Consider the following 24,569-nt stretch of genomic DNA (forward strand, 5'->3'; position numbering starts at 1 on the left):
TATCAGAGAAAATCTGGTTGCACCCAGAGCTGCCTGTTCAAAAGGACAAATTAATAGAATATCACATCCTGCAGAAACCTCTTGTCCCCATTCCCCCCAGATTCAATATCCAAAAAGATAAAACTGCTAGGAAACAGAAAAACAGAACAAAAAACAAATCTTATGACCAGTAAGCAGTTTTCTTTAATATATCTTGTGACAAATTAAGTCCAAGAAGTTGAAAGCTAAATCAATAGATTCCATCTTCAAACATCAAAATAGTCCGAAATGAAACGAAAAAGAAAAAAACTGAGATCAACCACAACAAAGGGCAACCTCCCGATATCCGTAAAAGGATTCATCCCGAGTTGGGGTGAATAAACCTTTATCGCCGCAGCAGATATCAAAAAATCAGAACACTTTATCGAGATCAGTAAGAAAAATCAAACAAACATCAAACTATGGCCAATCTCAAAAGATCAAGAGCATTCACTGAAAATGGCCCATATAACTACAAGCAATTGAAGACAATCAATCCTTGAATGATTAATAAAGGTTTAAGATAAAAAAAAAATACACAGCTGGGAAACTTTGGAAACCAGCAAAACAAAACACAGCGCAGATGAAGATATCAGGTCAAGAGCACTGCGAAAGGGAAATAATCTGCAAGAGTTGTGAAATTTCTCTCCTCACAAAGGGAGTTGTATGTGTGTGTGTGTGTGTGTGTAACGGTGATAGAAACAGAGGACAGGTGTTGTTCCGGGCTTATCTTTAGAACCAGGTTGGTGGAGAGGAGGGAGTAATGAGGGATAGCCTTGTCTGTATCAAAGAGCTGCAGAACTGAGGATATCTCAGGTCGGACTGTGTAGCATGTAATCTAACGGCAATGAACACACACAAACGTTTTGATCATATATATATACACGCACGTGGGCTGATATCTCACCTCGACTACAAACATTAGGGATAGGCGATTATGTTTTCAGATTCATCCTATTAAATTGTTTATCTGGCTATTGTCAAAATTGCTTGAAGTACCCAACCACGTTCCAAGGTCCGAAAGGACAAAGATATGAATGTTGTGAATGATTTAGATTAGGACTCTCTGGTTAATATGATTTATTACAATGTTGTTTTTTTCTGTTTTTTCTGTTTTTTGGAAGGGGGTGGGGTCAGTCCCAAGGTCATATCAGTGTAACTACAACTGTGGCAGGTGGATCATCCCAAAATACGTCTTGAACTACTCTTTAATAATGACTTAATTGCGACATTGAAACTAATTTACTTTAAAAAAGGATCTGACGCTAAATTCTACACAGCCATTTGTGTTGTCAGCAGCACAGATGACACCAGTGATGGAACAAACATCCTGGCTGTAAACTGGGCATTTATCTGAGAGAAGCAGCCTGAAGCGCTTCCAGGCAGACTCTCTAATTCTGGTGCCAAGACTTATCTTGAGCAGCGGAGAGTACTGGAGGCTTTTAAGGGGTGGGTGCATGAGGCTCACATGTGGCAAAGCATCTCTGAAGTGAGGTAGAGACAATTACTGGAAGATATTTACTCAGGCATGAGGACGCACATCCAGTGGCTGTCCATCTTTCCCCCAACCTCCGCACACATACGCGAGCATGTGATCTGTGCTGCAGAACAGCAGGAAAATGTTCCAGGAATACGAGTGTGTAGTGCAGCAGGTATGTGGAGTGTGTAACAAAAAGACACTGTGGGCTTTAATACTCTGCACCCTCAGGGAGAAAAATAATGACAATAGCTACGAGGCAAAGCCATGAATTCCATGACATGATCTCTCGCTCTCTATTTCTACCGTCATCTCCTCATATCGACTGACTGAACTGGAGTGGAGCCTACGGCCAAGCTGGATCTCTTTGTCAGGAGAAGTTTTGTTCAGGAACATTTTCCTTCCTGGAGTGCCAGGTTTTAAACTTATTCTGTAGAAACATAACATCACTTCTGCAGAAGTAAGCCATGTAACGAGGCAAAAAATGCTCCAGAATGAGTAAGAAAAAACAACTGCACATTTTGTGGTTATGAATCACATAAGAAATTGAAACCATAGCTATGTCCCAGAAACAAACAATCAGTGCCAAGTTCATGAACCCACAAAAAGAAGCCTCCAAGCATCCAGCCTCATGTAGTCACTGTGAGCCCTACAGAGTTCATGCTAATGGCTTTCATTGCTTAATAATTTCTATAAGATGCTCCAGGAGGGAGGCTCATTCATGAGTAATGTTTGTGTTGAAGTATGACTGCAATATTAATTATGACCATACAAAAACCACTGAAAATAACCACAGCACCATTTTTTCATTACATACAAAAGCAAGTGTATTGTTCATTTGCTGATTAAGAAAGGCGTCATGATCTGTTTACATATTTAAATAAACAATATAAACCCATTCATAAATCCATTATTGGCGACTTCATAGCAGTTTTGAAACACAAAAACCATGCGCAAGCTCATGGATGTCTGCAGTTTGGTTAGATTCATTCAGCTCCATTCCTACACATTTATTGTAATAGAGTGACAGACCGCTGTTTTAAGGGATTCGGTTTTGGAGGTGATCTTCAAATTCGTTTTCTCTAGTGAAATCCTTTTGTAAAGAGTTTATAATATAGTGAGTGTTGTGTGTGTCTAGTAAAGTATAACCTAGTTATTGACATGGTCCAATTCTTCACTAGTGAGTGCAAGTGACAGCCCAATACAACTCAACACATCAAACCTCCACGGATAGCAGTTCACTCGCTTTCTTCAGCTGTCAGGAATATAAAACCTAACTCTTAAATCTAATTTCTGCTTTGACACTGTTGGATTATGCACTGGGCATACAAGCTAATGGTGTTTCACACAAATGCAAGCTTTGTTAGCCCGATAGCTAGCTGTTGTCTGCTTCACCAGATAAATAATAATAAATAAAAACGAATAAAATATGATTGTGTCTAATAAAAAAGTTTGGTCTCCTCTGTAGATGATAATTTGGTAATGTCATAAATTAGTGCGACTGCTCTTGTGATTTGGTGCTATATAAATACACTTGAATTGAATTGTGTGCAGTCATCGTATCAAAGTTTCTAAAGTTTCGCCCTCACTAAGCAATCCAACGCTGTTACCATGGACCAACAAGTCCATGGTAACAGCGACCTGTTACCATGGACAGGGTTGCATTGACAATCCAACACAATGGGCAGCACATTGAACATTTTATAAGTGGTCAGAAACTTGTAAATAACTCATGAAAGAATAAAGTTGCGTTGAAACCAAGCACACCATTGTTTTTCTTGTGACATTACCAATAAATTTGAAGTGTCACATGGCCCTCTTCCTATTGAAAAAACAAAAGTTGTATCCAAGATGGCCGACTTCTATATGGCCACCATGATCACCACCCATCTTGAGGAGTTTGCCCCCTCACATATACTAATGTGCCACAAACAGGACTTTGATATCACCAACCATTCCCATTTTATTACGGTGTATCCATATAAATGGCCCACCCTGTACACAAAACTGAATAATAAAATGACAATGAAAATGACAATTTCTACTGAATCACTGTATTGCGACACCATCGTTATCATAGGGATGTATTATGGTAGGAGTGTATCTTAAGTTACTCTGTGATCACCACCACTACAGGAGACAAGGTAAAGTTTTCAATGAGAACATAAATACCTAAACATATTGCTGAAGTGCCAGCCAAGGCATTGTTCATTAAACTTAAGCCTTGCAAATTCCTGATTTTGTATTTATAACATTTCTGTTTTCCTTCATTGAAAAACTAGACCTTCTTCCTGATGAATCATTAAGTGGGTAAAATAAAGAGCACCTTCAGTTAATCACATTCACCCTGACTGGAAGTGAAGCTACTTCAGTTAAAAAAAAGCTGTTTTGTTCTTAGTAAAATGTTGCACGTGTAACGTGCCTGCTGTTACATAAAACATGCTTTTCATTACCATATTTTCGCCACACTAGAGAAAAAGAATTGAACAGCTATTCCAAACATTTCCTGACATGACACATAAAAGCACTGTGTCAGAAATGCTCCAGACTCATAATCACCAGCAACTGAACACCAAAATAAATAAATAAATAACTAACTAACCGGTAGAAAGGTGGAAACAGAGTACTGGGGAAATCATAGAAATAGTTGTGCAACAATGAAAAACAAGTTTAAACCAAGCGCGCTGTCTGACTTTGAACATTGTGTAGGCAGGGGGACCTGCAGCTGTCCAGTCATCGAACAAGCACTCAGGACAGGTACAAACAATTGGCTTTAGTAAGAAACGCTAAATATGAATATGTATTTGAATTTGTGTCCAAGGACAATCCAAAGGGCACCTTTAAGATATGGTTATAGAAGCTCTCTAGTGCCATGTCTTATTTGAACTGAAATGTTTTTCTTCATGTTAATGTAGGTTTGTAGTCTGCAAGTGTATTATAGTGCAAAAATTAAATCTTATCACGACAGCGTATCAGTACACACTCAATGTTCAGAAAATCTCAGCATTCAGGTGAAACTCATTTTATAAAAGTCTCTAATGAATGTTATGCTCAATTTGCAAGATCCCAAGCAGGCTCAGTAGGTGAAAGAAATCGCCAGCTTAAACAAACTGAAACAAACCTTTTCTCTGGTACTAAACCATATATATACAGGAATTGAGCCCATCCGGAGACAATTGAGAGACTTTAGCGCAGTGGATGTTATCAAGTGTTTTCAGTAACGCTTTGGAATCTGAACCAGGTCAACGAGGGGTCTTTAAATGTTAAAAACTGTGGAAAAAAAACAGCATAAAAAAAAAAAAGAGCAGTGAGTGAATAGTTCCTGTGGACTGAGTCATTCTGCTCTTCGGGGAAATGAGCTGACTTGAGAATATGGCAGGATGGCAGCATGCATGGACTGCAGGCAAAGGACTCTGCCTCTTTCTCTATCTACCAACCACCACCAATCTTTTTTTTTTTTTTTTACAGTGCTGTTGATATGGTGTTTTGCATTACGCAATAGTGCTGCCCCTCCCATCCTCTGAAAATCAGCACATTCCCTCTCTCACATCCCTTTCTCTACCTCTCTCTCCCTCCCTCCCTCCCTCCCTCACTTGTCCTGATATTAATGACACAGCTATCTGAGGCAGCGGCAGTTCCCCTGCGCTCTTTCCCTCCTGCAGACTGCACTCATACACATGCACACACTCTCTTACACCAAATAAGATACTGGACACACATCCACACACTTACACGGGACATCTGCAGGCACACACACATGCACACACATACAAAAACACTACTATACACTCCAAGTTCATATCAGAGGCAGCCACAGACGCTTTCTCTTTACACACACTTATTTAAAAATCTCACAGAAGGATGAGGACAATTGGACTTTGCGTTTGTGCTGGTCTCCTGCTTACAGGCACCTTATTACTCAGAATCAGCCAGGCAGCAGACTTTCCTGGTAACTCTCACCAGCGATGGGACTCTAGAGGATCCTACCATTTGGGATTTGAGTCTGGTACTCCCACTTCTTGCCCTGTCAAACTTAGACCTATGGGCCAGTGTGGGAGCTCTGGGGCAGAGGACGGGGAGGACTGCCCTTACCAGATCACTCTGCCTCCCCTCACCATCCAGCTGCCCAAGCAGTTCAGGCTGCTGGAGAAGACGATGAAGGAGCTGCAGAGCCTGAAGGAGGTAGTGAACAAGCTGAAAAGCGGGTGCCAGGAGTGCCGTGGGGCACGGGGCAGCGGAGTTTTTGGACACCAGCAGGCAGACCAGATCCCGATTCAGGGGGATGCCGGGGAAAAAGTGACGGGGCAGGAGGTGCAAGGTGGATCCAGCCAAGAGGAGAGGGGAGATGGGATGGTTCCTGGAGCTACTGTGGATGCCGCAAGACCGGGTTCAATTTTTGGGAAACCTGCTCCGAGCCAAAACATGCAGGAGATGCAGGTAAGAGGCAAAGTTAACACTTACAGGAAAAGATATAAGACTGAACCAAGGAATAAATCATTTACCTTACAAATACACTTGGTTGAGCTCAAATTTATCATTTATTCACCTTGATCTAAAATTGTTTTGGTATAGTTCAATACAGCGTGCATTTTCTGCTACATCTGTAGAGCACAGAGGTGTGTACAACATGTGAAATAGTAGCACTGCACCATTTCCTCTGTTTCCTCTGTTCCATTAAAACCCTGCAAATTGTCAGAAAGCCAGATCTTTAGCAGCTTTGTGAAAGTGTTAGGGGACACTGATATGAAGCGCGTTTCATGCTTCCAGTCAGATGCGCCCAGCTGGAATGCAAACTGACCAGATGTCAAAAGACACGCAAAGTCCTACCTGGCGCCACTCCGCCAGGGAAAATTTCTGGTACAATAAGCAGGGTGGGAAAATCGGAGTTAGACACCAGCCCAGTGACAGTAAATTTCTGCCGTCTGGTAAGCTTATTGACTCTCACAGCCACTTTGGCAGACAGCCAATCGTAACGCAGACTTTGTTTCCATTCTAAAATTCAAATTGGCTGGTGAAACAATGAAGGAGGCTGGTGACTTCGGTAATCTGCCTGCTTTGTAGTGCGTGCCAAAAATAATTTCCTTCACGCTTGCTCTGGCCTTTCTCAGGTGAAGCTGAATAGGATGTCAGCCAGCCTGCGCAATGCCAGGAACCAAATCTCAGCTCTGCAGGGTCGACTGGAGGGAATCAACCTTCTTAACATGGAGAATGTACAGGCTATAGTGGACAGGCGGGTGGAGAACATCACCGGAGTGGTCAACAAGCTCAGCTCCAGCTGTACCACCGAATGTCCAGCCCAGACTGGCCCTCAGTGTAAGCTTACTTTTATTAAGATAATTAATAATAATAATATTCTCTACATTGTTATACTTACCCTCCATTCCTTTGGTCCTGTTATTTTTCATCTGATCTTGTGATCTGCCCTCTCCATCTTCCCAGTGACAAGGGCTTTCAGTTAAAAGAGAATGTGTTTTTCTGTTATGTTTTATTCTGTTATATCTTTGCCATTTCATGTTTCGCCCCCCTTTTCTCTTCTGTTCTTCTCATACATTTTTGTAATCCTTCTGAGCATGATCAAGAGTGCACTTTTCAATTTTTTATTTCCTAAAAAAAAGATGTTATTATTGTAATAAAACCCTGTTGGTTAAATAAGTTTAGCAGTTCAGGGTTGCAGGGGGATATATTTTCTGGCATAGGCTGTATTCAATCATTCCTGAGTGGACATTATAATCAACTTCAAAAATAATCAGAGTCAGGGTGTTTACTTTCACCCAACAAGACCTTTCTTCCTTGGAAATGAAAAGTGAAATCTATGTTGCCAGTGTCCTTGTCAACCACACTCACTGGTCTGTTGCAACATCTCTCCTCCATTACTGATATGAAGAATATTATATATTTAGGTGTAGTCTAGATTTGAGAAATGGAATTTTCCATCATCTTAATGCGTACCAAAAGGTTACTGTATTCATTACATTACTGGAGTGGAGTGGCTGGTTCAGAGTAGCCAGTGCACAAATGGACAGAGTGAAATAGCTTTAAGTTGAGCACATACTGCACTGGAGTGAAGCAATAGAACTTGGTTCAAAGTGAGAATTCACTTTAACTCTTACATAACTAACCGAAGTGACCCCTCACTACTCTCCATACGCACAAACTCAAAAAGGGAAGGCAGAAAAAGACCCACACTTGAAAGTAGGAATGCACACATAGTGAAACTCTGGGCCGATACACATCGACAGTGAAATGCTTTAAAGTGTAACAGCATCACGCTATCTTTGAACAATTAGCCAGCATGAAATTGATTCGAGCAAAATAGATGAATATCACTGACACCAGTAGATGCTGTTGTACTTGGAGATATCAGCCAACAAACCAACACTAGCTGATATCGATATTTTGCAGATTAATCTGTGCTTCCCTGCTTGGAAGTTTTATGACCGTTTAAACAAGCCTGCGATATTGTATCTAGAAACAGTGGGGGTTGCAGACTAGCTAAGCAAAACAAATACCCCACTTTACATTGATGTAAAAGCTATTTTGGATGCGAGCACAGTAGAAATGCAGGGCACTTTCAGAAAGCAAATACTATCCAGTACTTCACTATGAATGTTACACTATATTGGGGCTTTTATGTAGAAAACAGATGTGAGCTTATTTCTAAGCAGATTAGCTGGAACAGTGGTGTGAAGGGAATCCCATCCCTTTCTCTTCTGTTTGCTTCTCCAACTTGCTTCTTTCTCCATCAAACCTGATCATTTTTCCCCTCCCTTATGCATTTATCCTCAAAGCATCTATACCCTCTCCTCATTTTTCCTCTATTTCATATTTCTTTTTCTATTGCCCTACCTCTTACTGTCTCCCCCTCTTTAATTCTCTTTCCTAGTCCCTTCTCTCTGCTTCCCTCCCTGCCTCCTTCTGGAGGTCATGCTCTTGGATGCTCATTACTGCATAAAAAGACAAGTGCTCATTATCTCTTGCCAATACCACAAGTAATAATGAAGGCGGCTTTCCTGACACTACAGTAGTCACAGATGGCACCCAGGGTCAGTAGCACTTGTCTTTTTACATCTATCTGCTTTGTTCAGGTCAAGAACTGGATAAGCATCTGACTTCAGCTCAGGAGACCGTGCCTAATGGTGTCTGAATTCCATCCAAATGTAGCAGAAAAGAAACAGCTGCTGTTACTGAGGAAAGCGACCAATACGTTGTGTTAGGGTGTTTCACAAGATCACTCAAATTAGAAATCGCGATAAAAAGTTACTCCAAAAGTTGCTAAATGAACATCTTTTAGAATTTTTCTTGTCTTAAAACTTTCAAACCAGATGCTGATCATGTTCCTCTGCGAGCTCCTAATGGGCAGAGTAAAACAGACTTTCACTGATAAGAGTTTCCTGGTTATTTACCACAATGTCAAAAGTGTTTAGTGAAGCAAAAAATAAACTATCTAGCATTTTAACTAAAGCTACATAAGGCATTTCTGGCAGGTTAAAAAATTGCTGTAGGCCTTTTACACAAACTGCACTGACAAATTTTAAAAAATGCCAACTTTGTGAGGACCGTAACCATCATTTAACCCAATGTAGAATTGCAATTTCACCATTAATAGGGAGTAAAACTACATTTGTCAAGATGCTGTTATCACTCTAAGTGCTCTAAGCGTTCATTTTCGCTCATTTTGCCAATTTCCATTTTTGCAACGAGCACTGATCTTCACTTTCACTCCTGCAGGAAGCATAGAAATTCATGTCCCTGTTCAGCTACATTAACTCAATCATACAAAATGAGAATAGATGTTCAGTCCTCCATCAAGAACTGCTCGTTTGGAAATTTGGTGTCGGGCAACTTCATAAGGGAAGCACAGTTTTTTTTAGTTTCTTTCCATCAAAACTGAAGTAGTATAAGCAGTAGTATGCTATCGCTTTCGATACACATTTCCTCAGTTGACATGAGGCATACTTCTTGATAATAATTGTCTTCCTTTTATGAGAATCTCTTGTGTGGTCTGAAGTCAAACAGGCAAAGCGCCAAGAGTCAAATCAGTCTGTCAAAATGTCATCTATAAAAAGCATGTCAGTCAATATGGCGTGGGACTCATCAGCCTATGTCAGTCGACTTGCCAGTCAAAAAAGTGAGTAAGAAAGAAGAAGAATGGGGAAACTTTGCTCTGGTAAAATTGTTTGAACTTTCCCCTCAGAGCAAAACAACATATGAGTCATGTTCCAGTGCTTTGTCTGACTTCTCACTGCTGTGGGATTTGCGGGGAAAAGTCACGACATAGGCTAAAATTGCTGCTTCGATGAGTTTACAGGGCCTTCGTTGTCAAGGTTAGAATAGTAATGTGGGTACCAGGCTTTTACCTCACGCTGTTTCTCTGCTGTCCACAAACAACAACTCAGAAATGAGTACATCCCCTAGCGGGCTTTGTCCTTTTACTGTAAACATACACTGTTTTGGGATCATTTTCAGAAATGACACATATCACTTTCCTTGTCCCAGACCAATTAGCTATTAATTTTCCTCAACAGTCACATAGACAGCCCATCAGCCAAGAGTTTTTCAGGAACGAGTAAGTGGCTGATATTAGAGTTATTTAGGTCAGGCACATTGCCAGACGTACTGAGATGGAGATCACTCTTGTCTGTCTCGGGACACTGACTGCCCAGTCAGATAGATGGGGACAAATAGAAAAGAAGATGTAAAGTGGCGACACTGCAGTCAGACGCTGAAAGTGAGTGTGACACTGAAAGAATTTACGGGTCAATTCTTTTGTTGCCAAATGCCGACCGAGCTGTTAAGGTGACAAGGATACATTTCAACCTTGCGATCGACTCCCATATGGAGTGATTTACCATCTGCAGCTATTTTGCACTTGAAGCATTCAAGTGTAATGTTGTCAGAAAACGAAGTTGCTTATTTAGAGAGCAAAATAAATGTTTGTGCTCCATCTGCTAGTTCAGTTCCTTTTAAAATAGAAATACAACTATCTACAGCAACATGCATTTTTCATTCTACAAACACTGTTCACTCCCTACACCTGTTTTCCTTCCTATACCAGTACTACTGCTGGGGTATGAGCACCACCTACCCCAGCACTATTATAATCTACTGCACCTCTAGAGAGATTAAGGACTATGAGAACATTGTATCATCAATGGAGCGCATCTAACACTCAAAAGGAGTCCAACATGCTGCCTGCCCAGTGTCAGGACAATTTAGACCCAAGGTGCCAGTGTGCATGGAGGGGGTATGGCTCTCTAATCCAGTTTTACACTTTCCCACGTTTTAACAAGACTGTTCCATTCACTTCCAAAATCCTAACTGACAGGAGTCTTTGGACCTTGGTTTTGGATTGATTCGGTAGCCTGCAATGCGACACAAGGGATGGGAGGAAAAGGTAGACGAATAAGTGGCCAGGTAAAAAAAAAAGTGCTCAGAATGCATTGAAGGTATACAAAATGGACCTGTGTTGTAGCACGTGGGGAGATTAGAGGAATTTATCCCCTGGCAGAGGCTGTTTCTTCAATGGTTCTAAATACTATATTTCAGATAAGCATGGATATATTGTGAAATACATATTTCACAATCAGCTTGTTTTTAATGTTATTTTATACATAATAAATGGTTAGGGGAAGATGTCTGACAGGCAAAAAGAATGTGGTGAAGGGGTGTTTTTGTGTTTGAATGCATTCCTCTTAAATGAAGGCAGGGATGAGAAATTCCACACTGGATTTCCTACTAACCTATCTCATTTTCTTTTCTCCAGCCTTCCTCAGCCTCAGGGCCTGTTTCTATTACTGTCTCAGGGAACAATGCCAGACCAAAGTGAAAATATTACTGAATATCATCCAGTAACATCTGCTTATAACTACTCTCCCTTCTCTCTTTCTCACTGCCACCCATGCAGTCATCTTAGCCCCTCGGGACTGTTCAGACTACAATGTGCTGGAAGTGAGGAGGAACGGTATATATCGTGTAACACCTGACGCTCGCAATGGGACGTTTGAGGTATTCTGTGACATGGAGTCCTTCGGAGGTGGCTGGACTGTGATACAGCAACGCCTCAATGGGTCCGTCAGCTTCAACCGCACCTGGGCTGAGTATAAGAAAGGCTTTGGGAACCTCAGGTTAGTTATTTTCTTTACCCCTCCTCCCCCACAATTGGGCATTCCTCTGATAATTTACGACAAAGCATGCTCAGCATATCCAGGATATCTTTTCCTTATCTTGCTTCACTTATTCAAACATCAGCAATCAGCCTAAGCAGTCACGCAACGGTGGTTATGAACTGCATAAGTAAACCCAGAGCTTTCCAATATATGAACGCATTCACTCAAATTAGTGTTTAGATGTGTATATACTACAGTGGTTGCCTTATTCTTTCACCTGGAGGCCTAGATGTCTGAGAGCCATGTTCCCCAACAATATATTAAGGCTAATAGAACAATAAAATGGTTTATTGTTCTATGGTCTGCAGCGAAGGTAAAAGAAAGTGAAGGAACAACGTTGCTTTTAAGAATCTAGATTTATTACTGAGGTTCATCGAGTAAAGAAAAAGATCCTAGATGCCTAGATCCTTTTGAAAAACCTTTAGGCCCTCTTACTATCTGTGCACCAAGGTCTAAGCGATCCTCCAGGAATGGTGATCCTATTTTCCAAGGATCTGATTGGTCAGTAGATGGTGATTTCATACATGTGGACCTCTTATCTTGACCATAACCTGTTGTGGAGCAGGTTAGGTCTGCAGCACAAGTTACCATGGTGATAGTAAGACTCAAACTGCTTTTGCAATACTGAAAACACAGGATTAAACTCAAAGTTACCAGACGTTAAGCCCAAAAACTGCTTCTTAGTACAGGAATCTGTCCAGTTATTGTTTACAGTCTGAATCTGAATGTGTATAAACCTTTTAAAAACCCAATAAAAGGCTTAACCCATACACTTTTCCCATAGAAATAGCATTAGCTGTCAGAAGCAACAGATAAAAGAAACAAAAACATCCCCTTTTGAAAGACATTCTTAGAATAACGAAATGTGCCACGCATCATGTGTATCAGTGAAGCCTTAAGCTAGTGAGAGCAAGGTTCTTTGTTCACAGAGAAGCTTCAAAGTTTACGCTGCCAGCTTGCAACCAAACTCCTTACATAATGTATCTGGTTGCAAATGCAACGACTGACACTGAAAACTCTTTTTAATGTCATGTGACATAGTGACATTAAGCAGGTCCAGCCAAGGTTGGACAACTTTTTTAATTAGCATGCATTGTTATATGTCAAGCCTGTATCATTTTAAGTCAGCACTACACACTACTGCATTAAGTCAAACTCAACTATTTTCTGGACCCTCATTACACTAGAGCCTACCACATGCTCATCTAACTAGCTGCAAGCTATACAGTTTGAAAGAATACACAAAAACAAGCAGTTTGTTCAATGTATTTATTTTTTTGTCTTGCTAGTAGGAAATTGTTCATCTATACTGTTCTTTTACCAGTGAATTAGAGCTCATTTAATGTCATGTGCTACAGAATACTTTTACCAAAACCTGAGAGAGTCTAATCCCTCAGTACTTAGGAGCTAATGATGCACACCTGTTCTCTATATCACTGTTTGTTCAACACCTGTTTTCATTATCAGTGATTGATTATCATGCATAAAACTAAGGGGACGTATAGAGATATTTAAAAAAGATCAGAACTTTTTCCTGTGTGTTTTGGTCTTTGGTCCACATGATAACACTGTGAGTCTGCCATATTTGTAGTGCTGTTGTATGTACAGGAAGGACTGTTATACCCAAAGTATTCAAAGTGGAAAACCCAAGTGCTGCATTCCATCATGCATTGCGTTGAAGTAAAAGAGACAGAGTAAAGAAACAAAAGAAAGCAGAACACTAAATAAACTGCCACAAAGTATTTAGATTCATCAACTTGAGGAATTACACTCTGTTCAATGCACTTATCAGAAATATGCACATTATTAGTCACTTATCTAACCGATGTTGATCTATTCTGCTCTAACTGTGTGACAGCGTTGATGTAACAAGACAGAGAAAATGAGGCAAATATTATCAGAAGCCATTTTTCCATTTTGTTATTGGGCTCGCTATTTAGCTTTCTACATAAAACTCCTTATACAGGGAGTAGAGAGTAGTGAATGATCACAAGTACAAAAACAACATTTTTGGCTCATAAGGCCAACAAGAGTTTATGGCTTTGAGGTCAGGGTAATGCTGCCTGTTGGTTTGGCATGCTCTTAAACCCCATTCATTTCATTTTTATCTTTTTGTGCAGACTTATTTACTTAGCAAATGAAGGAGAAAAGGCACCATTTTCAAAAGAAGACTCAAGTTACATGTGGACTAGGCCTTAGGGAAATGATGACCACAGTAGATGATCTGACCCCATTTCAACTGATCATAAAGTTGCAGATATAAAACAAATTATTCAAAACAACCTTCTGAGCATGTCTGAATATCCAGCATTAAACTCCCACTAAAAGAATGTCTCCTCTCCTCCTCTCCTGTTTTCCTCTATTGGAGTACACATGCATTTTGCTAAAAAAATTGAAATTCTAACATAGTATGTGAGCTTTATATATATATATATATATATATATATATATATATATATATATATATATATATATATATATATATATATATATATATATATATATATATATCAGCATGCCTCATTTTGTTCCTTTCTATCCTGCAGAGGTGAGTTCTGGCTGGGCAATGACCATATCCATTTGCTGACAAAAGCAAAAGATATGATTCTGCGTATCGAGCTAGAGGACTTTGAGGGTGTCCGGGAATATGCAAAGTATGATCAGTTCTATGTGGCCAATGAGTACCTACGCTACCGTCTGTCTGTCAGTGGATACAGGTACAGGGTTCACTTCTGCACATGCAATATTTCTCACTCTCAGTTGCTGCTAGAACACCTTAAACTGGAACAGCACACCTTATATATCAATGTCTCATTACAGTGGGACGGCTGGGAACGCCCTCAGTTTCAACAAGCACTTCAACCACGACCAGAAGTTCTTCTCCACACCCGACCGCGACAACGACATGTACCCCTCTGGGAACTGCGGCGGCTACTACAGCTCCGGCTGGTGGTTTGACGCCTGCATGTCTGCCAACCTCAACGGGAAGTACTATCACAAGCGATACAAGGGAGTCAGGAACGGGATCTTCTGGGGAACGTGGCACAACATGTCGACCGAGTACTACCCCACCAACTACAGGCAGGCTTTTAAAACTGTCAAAATGATGATACGGCCCAAGAACTATGGTCCTTAAAAGGACAGGTAAATATTGGTGAGTGCAGTCATGCAGGCAAAGACAAAGAAAATGGAAGAGCAAGTACATAAGGACTCAAACACACATACACTCACTAGTAGTCATGCATTTACACATTTACACATGCGTACGTGTGCACATAGGACTATAAGTAGTTTGGTGCATTAATGATAACAATAATTGTGAAAAATTTAAGTGTGCTATTACTTTTCCACTCTAGTGAGTGTGGCCTTCAAAATGTTGGATTAAAATGATGATAATAAAGGACAATGGACTATGAACAATGATGGACTAATAAAATTCTTTAAAAAAAAAAAAAAAAACCTCCCATGCAGTGTAGGCCAGCCTCCTACGTGGGCCATAACATTAAATTGAGGGTTACCAGAAGAGATTTTTTCACTGGTCTTTGACATTTTTTTTTCTCTTTCTGTCCTGCTGCCTCCTGCCATAAACCCAGCATAGAAACACAGCACAGCACATACTAGTAGTAAAAACTAATGAGCTATCACTTTCTCTGCTGTAAATGATTTTGTAATTAACAGCAGCCACCCAAGTGAGGTATACGAGAGCTGATGATACAGTTTTGAGTGGGTCCGATAATCATTACGAAAGACTTCAAGCTGGAGAGTCAAACTGTTAGAAAAATTACAGTCAGTAATAAATGTATAGCTTTACTTGGCCCTTCTCTGGCATTTATCTCACTGCTCTCGGGCAGCTTGCCGATTTATCATTACCCCATACCACAGAAGACATCCCAGTATAAATACGCAGCATCCAATAAATTTCTATTGAGTCATGTATGTGTGTGCATTCTGCATTATTGATGTTTAACTAGAGTCTTCTTGAGAGCAGCCACGAAGCAGGACATTGCAGTGAGGAAAAAAAATGTGTTTCCAAGCTTTGGATGCACCGAATTACTGCACACTTCTCTATGCCATAATCTGTAAAATCTTCTTCTTGTACAATACTGCTATCTAATGTTAGGAAACTGTATAGCACCATTTATTTCATTTTATACACACTGTAAATGGGAAGGATTGGGGAAAGAAATGCTTCACTATGAGGATGTGTATAGTATTTATTTTACTTTGAGAGGTATGATAGCTTTTATATGATACAATGGTCATGTAGTACAGAGTCTAATGATTGATGACATTTGAGTAATGACAAGGACTAGGCATAATTGTGATCATTCATAGTAAATATCTGCGTAAAATTGGAATTCTTTGTGTATCAGATTGATCTTTTCTATCATTCATATTCAGCTGTTGTGCCAATAGATATGCAATTTTTATATTGGGGGGAAAAAATTAAATTAATATTCCATGGCTGTGTTGCACATTTCAATGTTCGGTCGGTTTAAAATCCTTTTCATGCCTGCTCCACTTGTGTACTGGAATCGCCTTTCAAACGAATGTATACAAAAAATGTATACAAGTTTCGCATGAGTGTCTTTGAAAGTGTCTGCCGTCTAGTGTCCGAGGCTGAATGAGGCTTGTAAAAATGCAGGATGAGGTGCTGCATGCCCATAACAAATGGGTTTATGAGGTGTTGAACCAATAAAGCCACTAAATAAAAGGCAGATTTCATATTGGCTTCGCAGAAGATGATAAAACTGTGGGACTGTGACTTTACTGTCTGTTTACTGTCTGTGATGATAAAGTTAATAAAAGTGTTGTGCTCATTCACAGGATGACTCCTAAATATTCACTTTTTTTCACACTTAATGTTTATGACAAACACTTTAACGCACATTATGTATGTGCAATACTTTGTTATCAGAAATTAAACTGCAAAAGAATGGAGGAAATAATAGTCCTGAACATTAGCCTTGTGCAAATACATGCATCTATATCATATCTGATACTATTTTCTTTTCTTTTGAATCATGGCAGTTAAATCTGCCACTATAACTATCAAATAGGGATGTGTCTGTGAAGGTTCTCAGTCATCCAGGTCATCGTAGTCAAAGGAGCTTGCAAAGAAAAGCGTCTGGACGTCCAGACGCTTTTCTTTGCAAGCTCCTTTGACTATCAAATAGGGATGTTTGTCTTTCTGAAAACAATTTAAAAATGCCATTCACAAAATAACAACATAACAATGCACATGATTGTTACCTCATCTAAACACTGGGAGGCAGGACTAGCAGAGACCACAATGGAGGCTGAGGGCTGCTTTTCTGGGAGTGAAGCATCGGGTGCAACGGCCACTAGAGGGGTGTCCTCCTCCATTCCCTTATCCTCATCTTGCTCTTCCACTTCAACTTCTGCACTCTGAGGCCTGCATTCTGTCTCCTCCTGGGATGGATTCACTAGTGATTGGATCAAAACATAATAATATTGAGGACAGAAACACACTAAACAAACATTAGTATCCTACAGGCTGCGTGGGACAGGAATCCGAAAATATGTAAATATTTGTTACACCAAAGTCCTGGCACACAGTTTCAACATTTAATGGCCTTCCCTATGCTTGCTTACCAATAAATAAAACATAAGACTAAAAGTGGGCAGCACAGCGGTGCAGTGGCTAGCACTGTTGTCTCACAGTGACCTGTCCAGGGTGTACCCCGCCTCTTGCCCTATGATAGCTGCCATCGGCTCCAGCCCCACCGCGACTCCGAGAAGGATCAGCGGAAGAGGGTGGATGGATGATTAGAAGTTTTGTATGTGCGGAACACACCGAATTAGACATGCAAAAGCCTGCTTTTATTCTGAAGGATTACGCTTCCGCCGGTGAACACCGGAAATCAAAATCAATAAATATTATTTTTAAACGTAGATCCCACAAAGTAATTCGTGAGCACTGTCCTAAACATATTCAGAAAATTTTAAGATCATGTATATTATTAGACCTGTAAACGTCACACGGAAAGCGTACCTTTTCGAAAAACGCAAAAAGACCAAATTATGACAGTTTATCGGCTATAACTGGTGCTAAGCGGCTCCAGCTTAGTTTCTGCTTCTAAATTCTGCTAAGGCACACGAGAAGGCCATAAAAATAGAAAAAAAATGGGCTAATGTGATACGAAAAGGTGTATACAACATAACAATACAGCACAAGTGTACAACAAGTGTGTTGTTCATTTAAAGCATGCAGAAACTTACTTATTAGCCAGTTTACTTGCTGTGTCCGGTTTTTTGGTGTTTGTTAGATAAACAAGGAAACACATTCCTTATTGTTATATCTCTGGAGTCTTCGCAGGCCTTTAAAATAAAAAAAAATAAAAAAAATTTCACAGCCAATCTCAGCAAAACCCAATCACCGACTTTTCACTTTCCTGGTGTGTTGTGGTTACCATAACAACGACGCTATACGTCCACCTTAACATAAGGAGAAAGCCTTGAATTATTTCACCTTCACTGAAAAGTAATGCGCAAGCTATGGTTATTTTTTCTACTTATCTACCGTTTTCTCCTGTTTTGTTAATACACAAAAATCCCAACGGACTTCATTCAATCCGACAATTAAAAACAAAAAACAAAACTTATTTTACACTTGCAGCGCATGTCCTGCAGATGGCGTTAAATTACAGGTTAATTACTCCCCCCCCCTTTTTTTTTTAAATCTCTAGCGCTTTATCGTCATGTGTAATAAAATTGGCTCCATGGAACAACATCAGTGGCCAGCTGGCTGAACACCCTGAACTGGTGAGTGTTGAAAACCTTAAAATGATATCCAGGGTGAAAGATGGCAGACATTCAAAGTCATTGTTCTCCTGTGTTGTTGAAAATTTTTTCCCACAGTGGACTGTGGGAGGTGGCATGACCCATAACTTATTCCCGGCAACAGCTGCTGAGATGTGTTGTCTCAGCAGTATATGTATGTGTGTGTGCATGCTGGTATGTGATCCGTTCAAGATGTCCCATTAGGAAAGGATGTGATATTACTAGAAAAGTTGTGAGTTTACTAGCACCAGGAAAGAGAAACCTATTGCTGTCTCCTCTGTTTGTTTGTTTTTTTTTTTTTTTCTCCATACAGGTGACCCAGGAGTTCTTTTTTTTTTTTCTCTCTCTTCCCCCCCCTTCTCACCGTCTCTTCTCCCCTTTGGTTTTCTTTCTTTCTCTCCCCCTCTTTCTCTCATTCATTCCCCCTGTCCTATTTATTAAAAAAAAAAAAAAAAAAAAAAAAAAAGACAAAGGATGAACTGAAGCTCTGCCATCACGTAATGTCGCATACTGCTGTTTCTGATGTCATTTATAAAAAAAAAAAAAAAAAAAAAAAAAAGGAAAGAGAAACCTTATTGGACTTAATTTCTTTAGGGCTTGGCAATCCTCAAACATTTGTTATTTGTTGAATTTTATTTTACACTTACTTGGCATGTCCAATATATCTATTGGCTACACACACACACACCACAAAAAAACAAAAACCAACTCATCTTCTAAGTGTGAGTTCTTTTTTTTGTCTAGAAAAGTCATAAATTGTGAAGAGTAATGCAGTCATGTGCATTCGCAATGCCATGTGTGCACCCAGTGGAGATGCAGATTCATACATCAAAGCCCTGACAACACACACATATACTTTATTAGGTAAATGTTGCTAGTAGGGTTGGACATAATTTTGCTTTCACATTCAATGCTGGAAACATTCCTTTAGAGATTTTGGTCCATATTCACATGATAGCATTATGTACATGCTGCAGATTTGTGGGCTACATATCCATAATGCTAATCTCTCAAATCTCAAAGGTGCTCTATTTGATTGAGATCTGGTGACTATGGAGACCATTCGAGTACAGCGAACTTATTGTCATGTTCAAGGCCCCAGTTTAAAAATCATCTGAGTGTCAGACAGACAGCAGGAATACAAAAGAGGACCCAAAAGCAGACTCAATAGACTGTTTCTTTCTTATTAGCAACACTTCATTGAACACAGGGATCACTGTAGTTAAAGCAGGGCAGTGAGAGGTTTTACAGGTGTGTGATCCACTATGAGGCAGTGATGAGTCATGTCTGCACACAATATTTGCAAAGAGGAGCGATGAATGATTGTTTACTTGGGGTCGCGGAGAGCTGGGTTTCCTAAGGGTGGTGTGGTTTTCCAGGTGAGTGTCAGAGTGTGACTGAATGAGTGAAACAAGATGTCCAACATTTCCTTTTCTTTCTCAGACTGATGGGGTGTAGTGGTGAGCAAGTGTGTGTTATACTTGTATAACTATGCATGTGACAAATAAAGAACCTTGAACCTTGAACCTTGAGGGCAGGCAGGTGAGGTATCTTACCTTTTCTTTTTGCTCCCGACAGCCGAGGAGGAGTGAGCAGCAGAAGCCAGCAGGTGAGTGCTTGAGAGTTATCCAGTAGGCAAGGAAGACCAGTGTCAGAGGAAATCAGGAGAATGATTGAAGAGTGTGACTGTTGATCCAAGGCCAAAGATGACACCATCAGCTAAAACTCTGCCAGAATGTTGAGAACTGAGCTGGTCCTAAAGTACAGCCGGGCTGATTGCCATCCTATCAAGCTCAAACTAGTCTGTGCAATCTCCTCTGATCTCTGGCAGTCAAATGGGATTTTCAGCCAGAGAACTGCTGCTCAGTGGCTATTTCCTTTTTTTCCAGACCATTCTCTGTAAACCCTAGAGGGGACTGTGCAGGTAATTGACAGTAGATCAGCAGTTTTTGAAATCCTCAGACCAGCATCTGGCACCAACAACCATTCCACATTCAAAATCACTTAAATCAGCTTTCTTCCCGATTCTGATGCTCAGTTTGAAATTCAGCAGGTTGTCTTGAGCATATCCAAACACACTGAGTTGCTGCCATGTGACAGAGCTGATTAAATATCTGGTATAACACACAGTTGAACAGGCCTAACTCATGAAGCAGCCCGTAAGTGTTGGTTAGTGAATGCACACAAACAGAAGCTGCCCCTTCAAATGTGCAGTAATACTTACATTCAGATATGTACTAGACTTTTTACTGGCATCAATACAGCAGCAAATTTGCCTGTTACTCATTTCCACATGATGTCCCACCAACTGATAGAAAGTTGGTTATTCAAAGGGTTTTTTTGTCTTCAAAGTCATCAGCTAAAATGAGATCTTTCCAGTTTGTGACATTTATTTATTTTCTGCTACAGATATAACAAAACAGGGGAAAGGATCAGTGACAACAGCATAGCCCATATAAGTAAAAAGCTGGAGAATGGAAGGATAATAGTACCCGCACCCCCTTAAAGAACAAAATTCATTTTTTAGCTTACTTGCTAAGCAAACATGTCAATAACTTAATAACCACCCCCTCGTTAAATCTAAATAAATCTTCTAGTACTTTGGAATAAACGTGTTTGACACAGTCACATTTCCAAATTAACCCTGAAAATCTTCCAACAGTCTGGATATGTTATCTCTCCAGTCCTGGCAGGATTTAGTTTATTTTGGTATTTAAAAAAAATGTCCCTAGATACACCATATTTGGGTAAATAAAACATGACCCTAAAATAATCTGTTCTCGGGTGAATAAATCAGGATTGCCATGTATTGTGGAAATTTGTGCATAAAGCTGACATTTCTTTAGTTGTTGAGCTAGTCAGTGCTTTACATTCGGGTGGGGGGGCTCCTTTGACTTTGTTCATATTTTGCTGATGTAACTAACATTTCAAGTGTCAAAATATGCTGACTACATATGTTTTAAAAGTCTGTTCCACCATGTCTTCTCATCAACCTAACCATAATTGCTGGCTGAGGATTTATGAGTTAGATTTTTTTTCACCACAGTTCAAAGTAACTCCTGTAAAGTTCGACAATCTACAACAGATGTTGATGATGCATGTTGTGTCAGGCAACACGGGGGACTTAGCAAGGCAGAAACAAGGATTACACACTACGTGCAAGTGATCAAGATCGGATTATGGATATCGATGCTAGTCTTGTGTGAAGGAAAATAAACATCCACCTTATTAAGATGTGAAATACTCAAACAAAATCTTTGCTGACAGCAAATCCGAGCACAGTTGGGGTGCCGGGGGTATTCCCTTCTCCTCTCTTGCGTTTTGTAAAACAGGTGAAAAACCAGTGTCGCGCAATGTGCATGCATGTCCCATCTGTGTTTGTTTGCTCCAGGGCTCACGTACAAATCAGGTCATAGGAAAAAGTGACTTTTATGCAACATGCAGACTCCGGACCCCTGTTTTATTGCAGTACTGTAGTCACAACAAATGCAACTTGGGGATTTGGTGTAATCTTACAAAACCCTTCACCACCACAACCCTTGCTTTTCCTGTTGGAAAACAGCTTCTAAATAACTTAACACACACACACAGACTCAACGTGTGTTGTCTGTACATTTAGTGTGCTGCTAGCTTTTTCTTGTCCAATAACCTTGTAGACAACAACCGGAGACAGTTTTTGAACAGATGGTGAAACCAGCTTTTGTGCACAGTCGTTTTTAAAATAAAGTTTGTGTCCATGAGAGATCTTTACCTGAATTTTAATGATAGAATAAGATGCAACAATATTGCACAAGATGATACATGATGTTGTGATTACTGTAATTTGTTTCACTCCCGGGATGGAAACTTAATCCAGCTTCCTTTTGTCTTTAATGTTGGATCAAACTTCACACTGCTGAGCTGGCATTCGGTGTAAATATTTTTGCAGCATCAAATCTCGGTTGAGCAAACTACTTAAAACATAAATCACTGAGGAACTCAGCACTGCTGTTGGCACACGGTGAGGCTGATGTCATTATTCAGAGTCTTGGTGGGATCTCTGTGGAGATTCCGGGATATTGTTCAATAGTGAGTCAGTGGACAGAGAGAAGGCTCAAAGGAAAACTGTTCTGCTGTAATGCAAACCGTAAGACCCCCTTCAGCTTGAACCACTGGCTCTCATAAAAAAAAGGGGGAAAAAAGAAAAGAAAATCAACTATAATGGACAACCTTGAATATGTTTTCAGTATGTCTACAGGAACTGGCAATTGGGGCCATATGTGTGAGTCAGTATCTGTGTACATTTTAGGACACAAGCATGATGTTTAAAGAATGTTTAATCATTCATTTGTATTTTATCATTTGCATCTTTGAAATGTAGCCTCTGAAGTATAATATATCAAAAGATTTATATGTGATGTCCTTATCATGTCAAATCAATCAGATATGCACTTTTCATTTACAGCTTTACCTTTCTATGCTGGATTACACAATACAGTTTACCACACCTATTAATTGAGAACCTTCACAGACACACCTATTAATTTTCCTATTGGGCCACATGAGAAACTTGGACAGTTGTTGAGGACCGCATCAATAAACTGATCTTAAGTCTGCTCAGTATTAATTTGATGTATTCATAAGCTTACTGGTGCAACCCATCATAACAGTTCCAGTTTATCATGTGGCCCAGTGGGGAAATGAATTGCCCACCCCTGCCTTACAGGATGCACTGGATCTTTACTTGGATCTGTATGGCTGTTGAAATATTCAAAACATTCACTATTAAAACCTGTCAAAGTGCTTTACTCGTTCATTTTAAAGAGAATACTTCAGTTATTAATACTATTAACCAACATCTGGTGTCTGTGATCACAAATATTTAAGGACTTTGATTGCTGAGACTTGCCATTACAGGCTTTTTGGATGAAGTAATGTCTTCATAGATTCACTCATTTAGAAAGTCTACAAGCAAAGACATGTTAGAAATAGAATTATATTAGTTTTAACATGTTTTAGGGTCATTTTGTGGTATTGTTAAAGTAAAATTTTAATGGTATGAGTCTGTTCCTTACTTTGATGTCTTTTTTTTGCCATTTTAGGTTGCTGTGTGTTCCTCAGAAAGCCTGTTCCACTTCTAAGAGAATTAGCTAACGTTTGCTGGTGCGCATATAACAAATATCGACTCATCTGTCTTTAGCCATTTTGTACTTGGAATCTGATGGAAACGCTTTGCACATGCATTTATATTTCTTCTACTCACTCCTGGTGAAGCCCCACAGATCTTGTGCAACAAACAGATTTGAACAGGAAGTGGGAGGGACATTTTAGGCAAATATCCAGACGTTTGTGCCAGAGATGGCTGTACATAGGACAATCTTTCTCAATGATATGATGCATATCCTAGATTAGAAAGAAAATCTGAAACAGAGCCTTTAGAGACAATTAAGAATTCCATACACTGATCCTATTTTTGGAACCTTTTGGATCGAGCATCCGCCGTTCTAAGAGTATAAATTTTATATCACAAGAAAACAAAGAAAAACAAAATAGTTATATATAGTATATATTCATACCATCATGTTAGTTTATACTGGAATTTTCTATGCACTTCTATCATTAGACACTTTGCTGATACACTTTGGAATTTGTTTTCACTTTTTTTGTTTTTTACATCAGCAATTTTGTGTTTTGGATTTCTATTGTGTCTACTCATAAATAAATACCTTCTCCCGCCACATAAATTCCCTCAATTAGATAATCCAGCTCATTTACCCCGTTAATGCATCAAACAATGACTGTATTTATGCTTGGTGCATATAAATGTTAATTCCTGGAGCAAATCGATGGAAAAAGCATTGTTTAAACAATAATTACACATCTTTCTGGGGGTAAAGAATGCCGGCCTAGCTCGCCACTAATTGAAAGGCTGAATCTACTTCAGTTATTGCCTTTCACTTTAAATGCCCACTCTAATTATATAAAACTGGAGTCTACTGACTCACTGTCTTTGTTCACACAAAGGTTTTGGGATTGTAACGGAACCGTGTGTGGTAAAGAAAGTAGATTTCATCCCACAAGTCTTTATAGAGGAGAACGGTGTAGCAAAAAACCCTGCTATCAAC

At 39.8% G+C, this 24,569-nt stretch overlaps 1 protein-coding gene across 1 annotated transcript; it reads left to right on the forward strand.

The window, feature by feature from the left end:
- Positions 1-5,141: 5,141 nt before the first annotated feature.
- On the forward strand, positions 5,142-15,120 carry fgl2a (fibrinogen-like 2a). Its single transcript, XM_085375765.1, has 5 exons — positions 5,142-5,932; positions 6,604-6,808; positions 11,400-11,619; positions 14,208-14,378; positions 14,482-15,120. The coding sequence occupies exons 1-5, from the start codon at positions 5,357-5,359 to the stop codon at positions 14,795-14,797; spliced, it is 1,488 nt and encodes a 495-aa protein (XP_085231891.1). The 5' UTR covers positions 5,142-5,356; the 3' UTR covers positions 14,798-15,120.
- The last annotated feature ends 9,449 nt before the right edge of the window (positions 15,121-24,569 follow it).

Source organism: Diplotaxodon limnothrissa, linkage group LG17 (genome assembly GCF_057381915.1).
Source record: "Diplotaxodon limnothrissa isolate DT_005_m linkage group LG17, D_limnothrissa_male_GT1.1, whole genome shotgun sequence".
NCBI lineage: Eukaryota > Metazoa > Chordata > Actinopteri > Cichliformes > Cichlidae > Diplotaxodon > Diplotaxodon limnothrissa.